This window comes from Heterocephalus glaber, unplaced genomic scaffold (assembly GCF_053883595.1).
Source record: "Heterocephalus glaber isolate CG9 unplaced genomic scaffold, H.glaber_assembly_v1.0 deba00001561, whole genome shotgun sequence".
Classification (NCBI taxonomy): domain Eukaryota; kingdom Metazoa; phylum Chordata; class Mammalia; order Rodentia; family Bathyergidae; genus Heterocephalus; species Heterocephalus glaber.
In genome coordinates this window covers 1,068,518-1,083,517 of record NW_028258349.1, presented here as the reverse complement: position 1 = coordinate 1,083,517, position 15,000 = coordinate 1,068,518, and the positions used below count along the sequence as shown (strand labels likewise).

The 15,000-nt window shown below is 39.5% G+C and overlaps 1 protein-coding gene across 17 annotated transcripts in view; it reads left to right on the top strand.

Annotated features, from left to right (window-relative positions):
• Positions 1-15,000, top strand: part of Ddr2 (discoidin domain receptor tyrosine kinase 2) — a 192,292-nt gene that overhangs the window by 142,898 nt on the left and 34,394 nt on the right. For all 17 annotated transcript variants that reach the window (XM_087190868.1, XM_087190860.1, XM_087190863.1 and 14 more), the window contains 3 exons: positions 12,436-12,538; positions 14,006-14,237; positions 14,538-14,685. In XM_087190868.1, the coding sequence (XP_087046994.1) occupies positions 12,436-12,538; positions 14,006-14,237; positions 14,538-14,685 (483 nt within the window). The remainder of the gene's footprint in view (positions 1-12,435; positions 12,539-14,005; positions 14,238-14,537; positions 14,686-15,000) is intronic.

Sequence of the window (15,000 nt, the reverse complement as noted above, 5' to 3'; positions counted from 1 at the left end):
TCTGTTAATATAGTATATTACATTTATTGATTTATGTATGTTGAACAATCCTTGCATCCCTGGGATAAATCTGACTTGGTCAGGGTGTATGATCTTCTTGATGACCCTCTATATTCTGTTTGCCAGTATTTGTTGAGGATTTTTGCATCTATATTCATTAGGGAGATTGGCCTGTAATTGTCTTTTTTGGTTGGGTCTTTTCCTGGTTTTGGAATCAAAGTGACACTTGCTTCCAAGAATGAATTTGGAAGCCTTGCTTCCCTTTCAATTTCATTGATGAGTTTAACGAGTAATGGTGATACTTCTTCTTTAAATATCTTGTAGAATTCAGCAGTGAAGGCATCAGGACCTGGGCTTTTCTTTGTTGGTAAATTTTTTATTACATTTTCAATTTCACTCATTGTAATTGGGGTGTTTAGAATTTCTATATCTTCTTCATTTAACTTTGGCAATTCATTTATATCTAGGAATCTGTCCATTTCTTCTGTGTTTTCCATTTTATTGGAGTAGAGCTTCTCGCAGTAGGTATCGATGATCCTCTGGATTTCTGCTGGATCTGTTGTGACTTCACCTTTTTTGTTCTTAATTGCATGGATTTGTGCCATTTTTCTCCTTTTTTTTGATAAGTTTGGCTAAAGGTTTATCGATTTTATTTATTCTTTCAAAGAACAAACTCTTTGATTCATTGATTTTTTGGTATCATTCTCTTAGTCTCCATTGCATTGATTTCTGCTCTGATCTTTATCATTGCTTCTCATGTATGAGCTTTGGGCTTGTCATGCTCTTCTTTTTCTGGGAGCTTGAGGTTCAGCGTTAGGTTGTTTATTTGAGCTCTCTCTGTTTTCCTAATATGTGTATTCACTGCTATGAATGTCCCTAGTAGAACTGATTTCATTGTGTCCAATAGATTCTTGTGTGTTGTACTGGCATTTTCATTTACTTGTAGAAACTAATTTCCTCTGTGACCTATTGCTTGTTCAGGAGAGTGTTATTCAATTTCCATGTGTTTGTGGAGATTTTGTGATTTCTTATGCTATTTATCTCCAATTTTATTGCACTATGGTCTGATAGTGCAATATAATATATAGGGGATAACTTCAAGTCTTTTACATTTACTTAAACATGTCCTATCAGCTAGCACATGGTCTATGTTGGAGAATGACCTGGGTGCAGCTGAAAAGAATGTGTATTCTGATTTTGTGGGGTGGAACACTCTGTGAACATCTATTAAGTCCATTTGTTCAATAGCTTGGTTCAGTTCTAGAATTCCGTTGTTGATTTTTTTGTCTAGATGATCTGTCTATTTGTGATAGTGAGGTATTGAAGTCCCCAACTACAATTGTATTAGTACTTATTTGGTTTTTCATGTCCATTAATATTTGTTTTGTATAGTTGGGGACATTCATATTTGGTACATATATATTTATGATTGTCATCTGTTCCTCTTGGAAGAGGTGGGGGGGGCTTCAGGTGCCAGCTGGGCACTCAGGCAGTTGTGGGGACGGAGTGGGGTTCCACACGGCTGAGGTCCACATTATGTGCAGGCTGGTCACTGGGGGATAGTCAGGTTGAATAATATTTCATTTTATGTTTATCCCACACTTTCTTCACCTATTCTTCTGTTAATAAACATTTAGGTTGTCTCCATGTCTTGGCTATCATGAATGATGGTGTTATGAACATGGAAGTACAGATCCTAATTTTGATTCTTTTGGGTATACAGTACACCCATAAATAGAATTACTGGGTCATGTGGTAGCTCTATTTATGAGTTTTTTAGGTACCTTCATACTATTTTCCATAGTGGCTGTACCACTTTACATTCCCAGTGCAGGGATTCCAATTTCTCCAACTCCTCACCTGCACTCTTTATCTTTTGTTTTTGTTGATGATAACCATCTTCACAGATGTGAAGTGATATCTCATTGTGGCTTTGATTTGCAATTCCCTAATGACTAATGATGTTGATCAAATTTCCACATAACTACTGATCATTTGTATGTCTCTCTCCCCCCTTTTCTTCTACTACTTCTTCCTCCTCCTCCTCTGCATCTTCTTCTTCTTCTTCTTCTTCTTCTTCTTCTTCTTCTTCTTCTTCTTCTTCTTCTTCTTCTTCTTCCTCCTCCTCCTCCTCCTCCTCCTCCTCTTCCTCCTCCTCTTCCTCTTCTCCTTCTTCCTCTTCTTCTTCCTCTTCTTCCTCTTCTTCTTCCTCTTCTCCTTCTTCTCCTTCTTCTCCTTCTGCTTCTTCTGCTTCTTCTGCTTCCTCCGCCTCCTCCTCCTCCTCCTCCTCCTCCTCCTCCTCCTCCTCCTCCTCCCTCCCTCCCTTTTCTCCTCTTCTCCTCCTCCTCCTCCTCTTCCTCTTCTTTTTGGGGGAGGCATTGGAATTGAAACCAGGTCCTTTGCACTGAGCTACATCCCAGTCCTTTTAAAATTTATTTTGAGGGGCTAGGGATTTAGCTCAGTGGTGGTGTGCCTGCCTGGCAAGTGCATGGTCCTGAGTTCAATTCCAGGTGCTGAAAAAAGATTATTTTGAGACAAGATCTCACTAAATTGCTAAGTTGACAGGGCTGGGCTGGAACTTGTGATCCTACTGCTTCAGCCTCCCAGAGGGCTGGGATTACAAGTACATGTCACCATGCTGGTCTTGCATGTCTTCTTTGAAGAAAAGTCTATTTTGGTGTTTCATTTTTATTTATTATTATTATTATTATTAATTTTTAGCTGATAGTTTTTATTTTTTATTTTTATTTATTTTTTTTTCCCATTAAGTTTATTGGTACATTTTAGGTATAAAATACAGTTACATTCATCATTGAGATCTTGTACCTTTACATGAGTATCTTGGTTCTTATTTTTTTCCCCTTCCCTTGCCCTCCCTTCACCCACTCCACCCTTGCCTATTTGCAAAGACCTTGTTTCCATTTTTTTTCCTCTTCTCATATTTTTTCCTTTCCCTTTTTTCCCTTCCCCTACCCCTCCCAATTCCCCTGCTCTTTTAGACCTTTTCTTCCTGTTATACAATATCAATTATACATTTTTAAAATTACAATATCAAGATTTAGAAGACATTACCACAGATTTTACAGAATTTAAAAGGATATAGAAGGCATATTACAAAAATCTTTTTTAAAATAAATCTGACAACTTCTAAGAAGTACCTTGGAAGACAAATTAATGAAACTAACTCTGGAGGAAATACAAAATTTGAATAGTACCTATTAAAGAAAGTATATTCCAAGCTTGAGAAACTACCTATATGACAACAGCAGGCTCATATACATTTTAACTGATAAATTATAACAAACAATTAAAGCAGAAAAAAAGAAGGAACACTACTCCCCTCATTTTAGGAAATCAACATTGTGCTAATCCTAAAACTGGATAAAGATAATAGAAGAAAAAAGTATGAACATAGATAGAAATTTGTTTAACAAAACAAACTATTGGAAGTCAGATCTGGCAGGATGTAGAAAGTGGTTTTGTTATAGGGATGGCAGTGTTGGTTCAACATTGGAAGATCCACCCCCAAAAGTCATCATTTTAACAGAGGAAAGGAGAAAGACATATGATCCTGTCACTAGTTGGAGAAAAAGTATTGGACTAAATTCTACAGCTGTTCATGGTAAAAGCTATCAGGAGACTAGAAGTAGAACAGAACCTTTTCAACAGATTAAAGACATGTACTCCATATTTCCAGTGAGAACGCCTTATAAGAATGGAGAAGATACAATGCTTTCTCCTTAAGGTGGGGAACAAGGACAGATATGCTTACTCTTTATCTGTCCATTAAACTTTGAAACCTAGGCCCCACCAAAATAGTCTGGCAATAAAATGACACAATTAGGATAGGATTGGCAAGATAGAAGCAAAATCTTTATACGTAGATGAAATGATCATCTACAGAGAAAATACTAAGAAATATCTAGGAGCCCCTAGAACTTGTACTTGAATTTAGCAGGATTAGAAAACACAAGGTATATATAAAAATTCAGGTCTGTGTATACTTGCTATAAATGAAGAATTGGATTTTGAAATTTAAAAATTATGTAGGAGTACAAAGGACCTAGAAAAGTAAAAACAAAAACAAAAACAAAAACAAAAAGCAGTGTTGGAAGATGTTTAGTACCTAATTTTAAGACTGCTTCTGAGTCACGTGGAAGACGCCGAATTACCCCACTGCAGACAGGCAGGTCTGCCCACTTCCTACCGAGGTCCCCAGTCCCGCAGAACACTCCAAATCAGCCCGCTGCAGACAGGCAGGTCTGTGCATGGCCTACTGAGGTCGTGAGTAACGCGGAAGACACCGAATCACCCCACTGCAGACAGGCAGCCACCTGATTCCACATTACAAAGGCACAGAAGACACCAGACCACCAGACCAAGGTACTGAGTCCCACTGTTCCCAGCCCAGAGGGAGGGGCTTCTGAGCCATCGTCCCACTGCTCCTGGCCCAGAGGAAGGGGCTTCCAGGCCACCATCCCTCCCACCGTTTCCGGCCCAGAGGGAGGGGCTTCTGAGCCACCATCCCACTGCTCCTGGTCCAGAGGAAGGGGTTTCCCGGCCACCATCCCTCCGGCTGCTGCCAGCCCAGAGAAAAGGGCTTTTGGGTCACCATCCCTACCGCTGCTCCCGGCCCCTGTCCCACCTCACCCACCTCAGAGGAGGTAATCTGTGCAGGCGCTGACAGCCCTCCACCCCAGTTGAAATGAGAAAACATGTAAATAAGTCTCAAAACCAGACTTCCAGATCACCTACAGCAACCCCAAAGGGAAATGAGATGGAACACTCTAATACTCAACCACCTGGACCCACTAAACTGGCAACAAAAGGGGATCTGGAAAAAATGAAATCAGAAATAATTTCTCAGATAACAGGAGAAATTGTGCCCCTAGTGCAAGACATAATTAATAAATCTAGAGAGGAGCTCAGGAACATGATGGAATCCCAACATAAGAAACAAATGGAATCCATAAAACAGATGCAAATATATTTCCAGGACATGAAAAACTCCATTGAAAGTCTACACAGCAGAATGAGCCAGTGTGAGGACAGAATTTCAGATATAGAAGATAAGATTGCAATTAGTGACCAGGAAAAGAAAAATTGCTTCAAAATTATAAGGGAACATGAGAAATCAATCCAGCAGCTGCTAGATGATGCAAATAAGAATAACATAAGACTGATTGGGCTCAATGAAAAAACAGGAGAGAGTGCAGATGACATAAAAAATCTTTTCACAGAAATAATGGCAGAAAACCTCCCAAGGAGGGGAAAAGAGCTTGACATACAGATAAGTGAGGCATATAGGACTCCAAATAGCCTTGATCAAAAAAAATCTACACATAGGCATATAATTGTTAAGATTCCAGACACAACAGAAGAACAAAGTTCTCCAAGCAGTCAGAGAAAAGAAACAAATCACATACAAAGGAAAGCCCATCAGAATCACAGCAGACTTCTCAACACAAACCATCAAGGCAAGAAGAGCTTGGAGTGACATATTCCAAGCCCTAAGAGAAAACAGCCTCCAACCTAGATTGATGTACCCTGCAAAACTATCTTTCAAAATGGATGGAGAAATAAGATACTTTCATGACAAAGAGCACCTTAGGAACTTAGGATCATCAATACCTACTTCCAGAACCTATATGCCAATAAGATGGACAACATAGAAGAAATGGACAGATTCCTAGATACATATGAATTACCAAAGTTGAATGAAGAAGACCTAAAAATTCTGAACAAGTCAATATCAACCAATGAAATTGAAAATGTAATTAAAAACTTATCAACTAAGAAAAGCCCAGGCCCTGATGGCTTCACTACTGAATTCTACAAGACATGTAGGGAGGAACTGCTGCCACTACTGTTTAAACTCTTCAGTGAAATTGAAAGGAAAGCAATACTCCCAAATTCATTCCTGGAAGCAAGCATCACCTTGATTCCCCAAAGCAAAGACCCAACCGAAAAAGAGAACTATAGGCCAATCTCACTAATGAACATAGATGCAAAAATCCTTAATAAGATACTGGCAAACAGAATGCAGAAGATCATCAAGAAGATCATACACCCTGATCAGGTGGCATTCATCCCAGGGATGCAGGGATGGTTCAATATATGAAAATCAATTAATGTAATACACTGTATCAATAGAGCCAAGGACAAAAACCATATGATTATCTCCATAGATGCAGAAAAAGCATTTGACAAAATCCAACATGCATTTATGATAAAAACCCTACAAAAAATTGGCATAGATGGTCTCTACCTCAAACTGATAGAAGCCATCTATGAAAAACCAACAGCCAATATCATACTAAATGGTCAAAAACTGAAATCCTTCACACTAAAATCAGGAACAAGACAAAGATGTCCACTATCACCACTCTTGTTCAATATAGTTCTGGAAACATTAGCCATGGCAATTAGACAAGAGAAAGAAATAAAAGGAATAAAGATAGGAAATGAAGAAGTCAAATTGTCATTATTTGCAGATGACATGATACTCTATATAGAAGGCCTGAAGAACTCCACCAAAAGTCTTCTAGACTTAATAACCAAATTCAGTCAAGTAGCTGGTTACAAGGTCAACACACAAAAATCAATAGCTTTCCTCTACACCAATGACAGACTCACTGAGAGAGAAATAGGGCAAATAATTCCTTTCACAATAGCATCCAAAAAACTGAAATACCTAGGAATCAACCTAATGAAAGAAATCAAAGACCTCTTCTCTGAAAACTATGGCACTTTGAAAAGAGAGATTGAAGATGATATCAGAAAATGGACAGACATCCCCTGCTCCTGGGTAGGAAGGATTAATATAGTGAAAATGGCCATACTTCCAAAACTGCTATATAGATTTAATGCAATTCCAATTGAGATCCCAGCAGCATACTTCATGGACCTTGAGAAAACAATCCAAAAATTCATTTGGAACAAGAAGAGACCCAGAATAGCAAAAGCAATTCTAGGTAACAGAGACATGGCAGGGGGTATCACAATCCCCAACCTACAACTCTACTACAAAGCTACTGTGATAAAAACAGCATGGTACTGGCAAAGAAACAGACCTGAGGACCAGTGGAACAGATTAGAAGATGCAGAAACAACGCCTGACACACTCAGCTATCTCATCTTCGTTAAAGGAGTCAAACACCCTCACTGGAGGAAAGATAGTCTCTTTAATAAATGGTGCTGGAAAAATTAGGCTTCAACTTGCCAAAGATTAAAACTAGACCTGTATCTCTCACCATGCACTAAACTAAAATCAAAATGGATTAAAGATCTAAATATTAAAATAGAAACTCTGAACCAGTTGGAACAGAGGTTAGGTAGAACCCTTGAAGACATTGGTGTAGGAAAAGATTTTATGAACAAAACTTCAGTTGCCCGTGAACTAGCACAATCAACAAATGGGATCTCTTCTCATTAAAAGGCTTCTGCACAGCAAGAGAAACCACCAGCAATGTGAAGAGACAACCCACCATGTGGGAAAAAATCTTCACCTGCTCTTCCTCAGACAAAGGCCTACTATCTTGAACCTATAAAGCTGAAAAAGATCAGATCTCCCAAATTTAAAGACCCAATCCAAAAATGGGCATCTGAAATGAACAGACATTTCTTAGACAAAGAAGTAGAAATAGCAAATAAATACACCAAAAAATATTCAACTTCACTGGTCATTTGCGAGATGCAAATGAAAACAACTCTGAGATTCCACTTCACTCCAGAAAGAATGGTTGCTATCATGAAATCAACCAAAAACAAATGCTGGCGGGGCTGTGGGGAAAGAGGAACCCTGCTCCACTGCTGGTGGGAGTGTAGACTGGTGAAACCACTGTGGAAATCAGTATGGAGATACCTCAAAGGACTGAGACTGGAAGTCCCATTTGACCCCGCTATTCCACTGCTGGGGATCTTCCCCAAAGAATTAAAAGAATCATACCACAGTGATATATGTGCACCCATGTTCATAACAGCACAGTTTGTGATAGCTAAAACTTGGAAACAGCCCAAATGCCCATCAACTGGAGACTGGATAAAGAAAATGTGGTTTTTTTCATAAAATGGAGGATTACTCAACCATAAAAAATGAGAAATTAGAGACATTTATAGCTAAGTGGATGCACATTGAGGAAATACTCTTAAGTGAAATAAATAGGACACACATGTATAAATACGGAATAGTTTCTCTGGTGTGAGAAACTGAAAGTGTAAATAAGGACAAAATGTATAATAAATAATGTGACATAGGAAGAAAAGGGGCAAAGGGGAAGGAATTGGGAGGGCTAGGGGAAAGGATAGAAGGGAATGGGATTAATATGAGAAAATGGAAAAACAGGAACAAAATCTTTGTCAATAGGGAGGACTGGAGGGGTTGAAGGGAGGGCTGGGCAAGGGTGAAAAATAAGAACCAAGAGAGACTATGTAAAGGTGCAAATTTCCAATGATGAATGTCATTATATTGTATACCTAAAATGTACCAATGATTAGAATGAATAATCGATAATGTAAAATAGGAAGAAAAGGTCCAAAGGGGTAGGGGTAGTGGGAGGCACAGGGGAAAGGAAAGAAGGGAAAGGAAAAAATGCTGAGAAATGGAAAAAATGGAAATAAAGTCTTTGTAAATAGGGAAGGGTGGAGGGTGTGAAAGGAGGGCTAGGAATGGGGAAAAAGTAAGAACCAAGATGCATTATATAAAGGTACAATTCCCAATGAGAAATGTAATTGTGTTGTATACCTACAATGTACCAATAAAAGAATTTAATACAAAAAAGACTTCTTCTAAACTACAGTAATCAAGACAGTGTTAGTGTAAGGAAAGACATATAGAGCATTGGAATAAAACAGAGAATCTAGGAATAGAACCACACATATATGGTCCACTCAGTTTTGAAAGATTATTTAACATTAGCATTTTATAGAATATAAACTCAATTCAAGAGCCAAGGAAGAGATAGTGTTTTCAGCAAACAGCACTAGAACACCTGGTATCTGTATATAAAAACTTAACCTCAACCCTTTATTTCCATACATGAAAATAACTTGAAGGGATCTATGAACCTAAATATGAAAGCCTAAAAGTATAAAACTTTAAGAAGAAATTAGAAGGGAAAATGTTTATGAATTCAGGGTAGGCAAGACCTACCTAAGATACAAATGACATGATGTGTAAAAGAAAAAAATTGATAAATGAGATTCCATCAAAATTTAGAACTTTAAATGACATCATTAAAATGAAAAGTAGTCCTTAAACAGTCCATATTTACCATGCATATAACCTATGAGCAGAATATATAAAGAATTCTTAGAGCTCATTGATAGACAACCCAGTTAAAAAGTAGACATAAGAGGATAAACAGCCAGTACAGCACAAGGAAAGGTGTGCAACTCTAGAATCAGAAAAATACTAATCAGTACAATAACAAGATTGAGTTATACACTCATTAGGAAGATGAAGTTAAAAGTTTTAAAAGCCTTATCATGACTTTTTCTTTTTGTTGGATTCTCCTGCTTTGCATTTAATTTGTCACTTCCAATGGATTCATTCTGTTGGGTTTCCTGGGGTTGTGATCCTCATTGTCTTTTCCTAGAGTATTGTCTAAAAGTTTTTGGAGTGCCGGTTTGGTATTCATGAAGTTCCTGAGGTACTCTTTATCATGAAAGTATCTAACTTCTCCATCAATTTTGAAAGATAGTTTTGCAGGGTCCATCAATCTGGGTTGGAGGCTATTTTCCTTTAGGGCTTGAAATACATCACTCCAAGTTCTTCTTGCCTTGATGCTTTGCATTGAGAAGTCTGCTGTGATTCTGATGGGCTTTCCTTTGTATGTGATTTTTTTTCTTTTCTCTCACTGCTTGCAGAACTTTGTTCTTCTGTTGGATTTCTGAGATCCTAACTATTATACGCTTATGTGTAGATTTTTTTATCAAGGCTAGCTGGAGTCCGATCTGCCTCACTTATCTGTATGTCAAGTTCTTTTCCCCTGCTTGGGAAGTTTTCTGCCATCACTTCTGTGAAGTTTTTTATGTCATCTGCACTCTCTCCTCTTTCTTCATTGACTCCAATCAGTCTTATGTTATTCTTCTTTGCATCGTCTAGCACCTGCTGGATTGATTTCTTGTGTTCCCTTACAATTTTGAAGCAATTTTTCTTTTCCTGGTCACTAATTGCAATCTTTTCTTCTATATCTGAAATTCTATCCTCACATTGGTTCATTCCGCTGCGCAGACTTTGGATGGAGTTTTTAATCTCCTGGAAATCTGTTTGCATCTGTTTTATGGATTCCATTTGTTTCCTATGTTGGGATTCCATCATGTTCCTCAGATCCACTATTTTTTTTTATCTGTGTCATCTCTAGATTTATTAATCATGTCTTGCACTATGAGCACAATCTTTGCTGTTATCTGAGTAATTATTTCTGATTTCATTTTTCCCAGATCCTCTTTTGTTGCCAGTTCAGAGAGTCCAGGTGATTGAGTATCAGGTTGTTCGATCTCGTTTCCCTCTGGGGTTGCTGTAGGTGATCCAGAAGTCTGTTTTTGAGGCTTATTTATGTGTCTTCTCATTTCCATGGGGGGAGGGTGCTTCTGGCACCCACGTGGCTCACCTTCTCTGCCCTAGGAGCATGGGATGGTGGCAGGGGTGCTTCCTTCCAGGTTCTGGGACCAGCTCACCTTCTCTGCCCTAGGAACTTGGGGTGGCAGCGGGGGACCTTCCTTCCGGGTGCTGGTCTTTCATTTATAAATTGAGTTATGTGGTTCTTACTATTGAGTTGCATGAGCTCCTTATGTATTTTAGATGTTAACCCCTATCAAATGTGTAGCTTGAAAATATTTTCTCCCATTTCAAAGGTTTTTACTTTGTTAATTGTTTTCTTTGCTGTGTATAAGTTGTTTAATGTGGTTCTACCCATTTTTGCTTGTGCTTTTGGTGTCACATCCAGTGCCATTATGTTTTCTTCCAGGAGTTTTAGAATTTCAGATTCTTCATTTAAATGATTGATCCATTTTGAGTTGATTTTTGTGTGTAATGTAAGGTTCCAATTTCATTCTTTGCATGTGGATATCCAGTTTTCCCACAAGTTTGTTGACAAAACTATTATTTCCCTACTGCATTTTTTTGCCCCCTTGTTGAAGATGATCAGTTATGCTATATGTATGAGTTTATTTCTAACTTCTCTATTTTGTTCCATTGGTGTACATGTCTTTTTATTACAGTATTGTAGTGTTTTAACTACTTTAGTTTTGCAGTATATTTTAAAATTTGGAGTGTCATACCCCAGCTTTGTTCTCCTTTTGCAAAATTGTTTTGGCTATTCAGAGCCTTTTGGGGTTGCATGTGAATCCTAGAACTTTAAAAATTTTTTCTATAAAAATGCTATTGAGATTTTTTGATGCTGTCAGTTCTGAATCAGTTTAAATTGTTTTGCTTTTTGTATTTTTCTTTCTCAAGATGAGTTCTATTTTTCTGCTGCTTGGCATGCCTTGAATTTTTTTTATTCCATGAAGCGTACACTAAAAAAATGTTTATCTGAAATTGAAACTTAATTAGGTATCCTATATCTTACCTGGCAGCTCTATATATTCTGAGAAGTCCAATTCTCTGGAGCTCTCTGGACTCATATCTTTGTCTCTTTAGTTCAGAGGATTCTCCAAGCTCTGCTGAGTTTTCACTCATTGTTCTGTAACTGGACCCTCAGAGCAGTAAGCTACCTCAGTTGTAGGGCTCATCTTTGTATCTTGTCTTTCAGAAATTGCTGTCCTTTTTTGTCTAATGTTCATTTTCTGAAAGCATGTATCTCACATATTTTTTGGGGGGTTGTTTAATACAGGAAGGTGGATCTTGTCTCTGTCACTCCATCTTAGTTGAAAGTAGAAGTCCATCCCTAGAGGTTATTATTTTTGACCAAGAGCCAGACATGGTGCTATTGGGGCCAAAAATGTAGGTTTAATACTTTCATGGAAATTTGTTGGTTTACTTCATAGTTTCATGTAATTAGCTACCTAAAAAGAAAAGAATGCTATGGGCCACAGGAGTACCTGATGATTATGACTCACTAGTGTTATGAAATACACTAGTGTTAGAAATACATGTGTGCTAATAAGGGGAAAAGGATGGGGCATTGGGGTTATTACCAAATAAAAGAATAAATCAGCACATTATACCATATTACATTACTTGCGAGAGTTTGTACCAAAAGATAATTCTGTCTAAGGTCAAATCTTGGAAGCCTAACTGATTTATGGAGTCAGGGCCAGAAAGAAAAGTCTGGTAAAGTCAGGGTGGTCAAACCATGATCCTAGAGAGACTTAGGAAAATTTAAGATCTCTTACTTCCTGTTCAGTAATCAGTTATAGTCTCCCTGGGGGGATCTGGAAATAAAAATAAAAGCATGCCCTCTCTTTTATCTTTGGTTTCTTTTGGTCCAGCTATATGCCGCTATCCTCTGGGCATGTCAGGAGGCCAGATTCCAGATGAGGACATCACAGCTTCCAGTCAGTGGTCGGAGTCTACAGCTGCTAAATATGGAAGGTGAGAATGGCTACATCAGGAAAGCCTGGATTCTGGGTGGTTCTGATTTTTAGGACACAGATGCCTGACACAGATGCCTGACACATTTTTAGGACACAGATGCCTCAGGCAGCAGGTGAAGAGGGGTGGTACTGGTCTGAGCTGGTGGAATGAAGGACAGATGTTAAGTGGACTTGTCCTGCTCTTCATGCTTTCAGGGAGAGAACTAAGGGCTTGGCTGCATGTGCTGCTCTGACAACCTCATCCCAACCACAGATGCCTCAGAGCCACAGGCCCACAGTGAATGGATTCATTGATTTGCAGGGAATTCTCATTGCCTGACCTTCTCACTGTGAGCTGCTGCAGGAAGGAGACCAAGGCAGCAGATATGGGAAGGTCCAGATGTTGTGGGATACTGGGAGTTAGGAGACCTGTTCCTCCTCTGGGAGGGGAGGGTATCTGTACAGACATCACTCGCCCAAAGCTAAACCAGACATTGAGGCCTTCAACCAATTCTTTTCTTTTAAACTGCACCCATAAACAGAGCATCATCGGTTCCTTCTGGTAATATTTCAGAGGTCCTCTAAAGCAACAAAATCCCAACTCAAAAACTACTCTTGTAACTTATTCCTCCTTGTGGGATCTAATTCTTTCGGTGTAAGGTACTGGTTTTATTAAAATGAAATCACCCATAAGGAAAGTGACCCTGGTAAACTTTCCTCATAATATTTAGCTTAGTGTGTGAAAGACTAGAGTGATGGTTGGTGAGGTTGGAAGGGAGCAACAAATGAATGGGTAACATCTGTGAGAAAAGAGAGCATTCCAGGGAAGAGGGAAAGTGGTAAGAGATTTCCAAAATAAACCCTATATTGATTTCACAGTTTTGCTCAGTAGTAACTCAGCCTGGAGGTAATAAAATGAAACCAGATTATTTACTATTCCCCTGACATGCTCTTAGCCCTTACCCTCAGGTTGGGTTCCTGTAATGTTTGCTGGGTAGTCATGCCCATCTTGCTGGTTAACATTCTACTGCACTGCATAGTTACACTGGAGATCCTACTGTCCCTCCATCCCCACTCCCATAACTTGATATCCATGTCAGGAGTGGCTACTTGTGTTAGGCTGACTCTGAAAACTGGGAAGAGGGATGATGAAATGCCTCTATTGGGGGGCAGAGTATAGAGCGGGCTTCATGTCCTTTGAGGTCTCTAAATCAACTTGAAAAACAAAGGCTGAATGTTTTCTGAAGGCCTCCAACTCCCTGGTAGCGATTCCCTATGGGTTTTGTGGTGTTTCAGAGAAAGGAAACTGACCACAAATGGGAATGGTGGGGGCAATCAGACCAGGGCAGAGAACCCCAAACTCTGTCTGGACAGGACTTCAAGCCTGCTCTCTTCCCTCAGCACAGAATAGCTACTTTCTGTGACCTGGTAAACAACTCTATGGTCTTATAGTTGCTTCCTCTCTCCTCAACCCTTACCCTTCAAGGCTGGACTCAGAAGAAGGGGATGGAGCCTGGTGTCCTGAGATTCCAGTGGAACCTGATGACCTGAAAGAATTTCTGCAGATTGATTTGCATACCCTACATTTTATCACTCTTGTGGGGACCCAGGGGCGCCATGCAGGTGGTCATGGCATTGAGTTCGCACCTATGTACAAGATCAATTACAGTCGGGATGGCACTCGCTGGATTTCTTGGCGGAACCGGCATGGAAAACAGGTAGGAAGAAGAGACATCCACTTGCTGGGGGACCAACACCAGATTTTGACTTAGGCCAAAAGAAAAAAAGCACAAGTTGTGTAGATATGTATATCTACAGTCCTGGCATGCCCTTGTCATTGTGACCTAGGGTGTGAGAGGTGGCCCAGAGAAGGATATCAGGGCAGCTAGGAAAGCTGAGTGGATACAGTCTATTTCTTGAATTAAAAAGACAGGGGATATCAAAAGAGTGATGAGGTGAAGAAGAGTGAGCATGATTTTATACCCTCTCTTTACTCTTTCTCTTCTCTTTCTTCTTAGGTGCTAGATGGAAATAGTAACCCCTATGACATTTTCCTGAAGGACTTGGAGCCTCCCATTGTAGCCAGATTTGTCCGCTTCATTCCAGTCACTGATCACCTTATGAATGTGTGCATGAGGGTGGAGCTTTATGGCTGTGTCTGGCTAGGTAGGTCTCTAGCACAGGGATCTTACAGACCTTATGAAAAACCCCATCCCTGGGAAATAAAGACAATCAAATCAGAAATGGATGGGATCAGTTACCCTGGCATGAAATTATTTCCTCTTGGTTAGAGTAGAGAATGGATCGCTGTTCATCTACCCAAGGCTTGGTGACCTACCTACACCTGGAACTATGTATTTAGAGTCACTCTGCTGACTGCTACTGAAGAGTGCTCCTCAGCAGTGCTCCCTGTGTACCTGACTTGAACCCTAGTGGACATACTGCACAGGTTTGCACCCTGGAAGCTCATGTAGCTCCCTG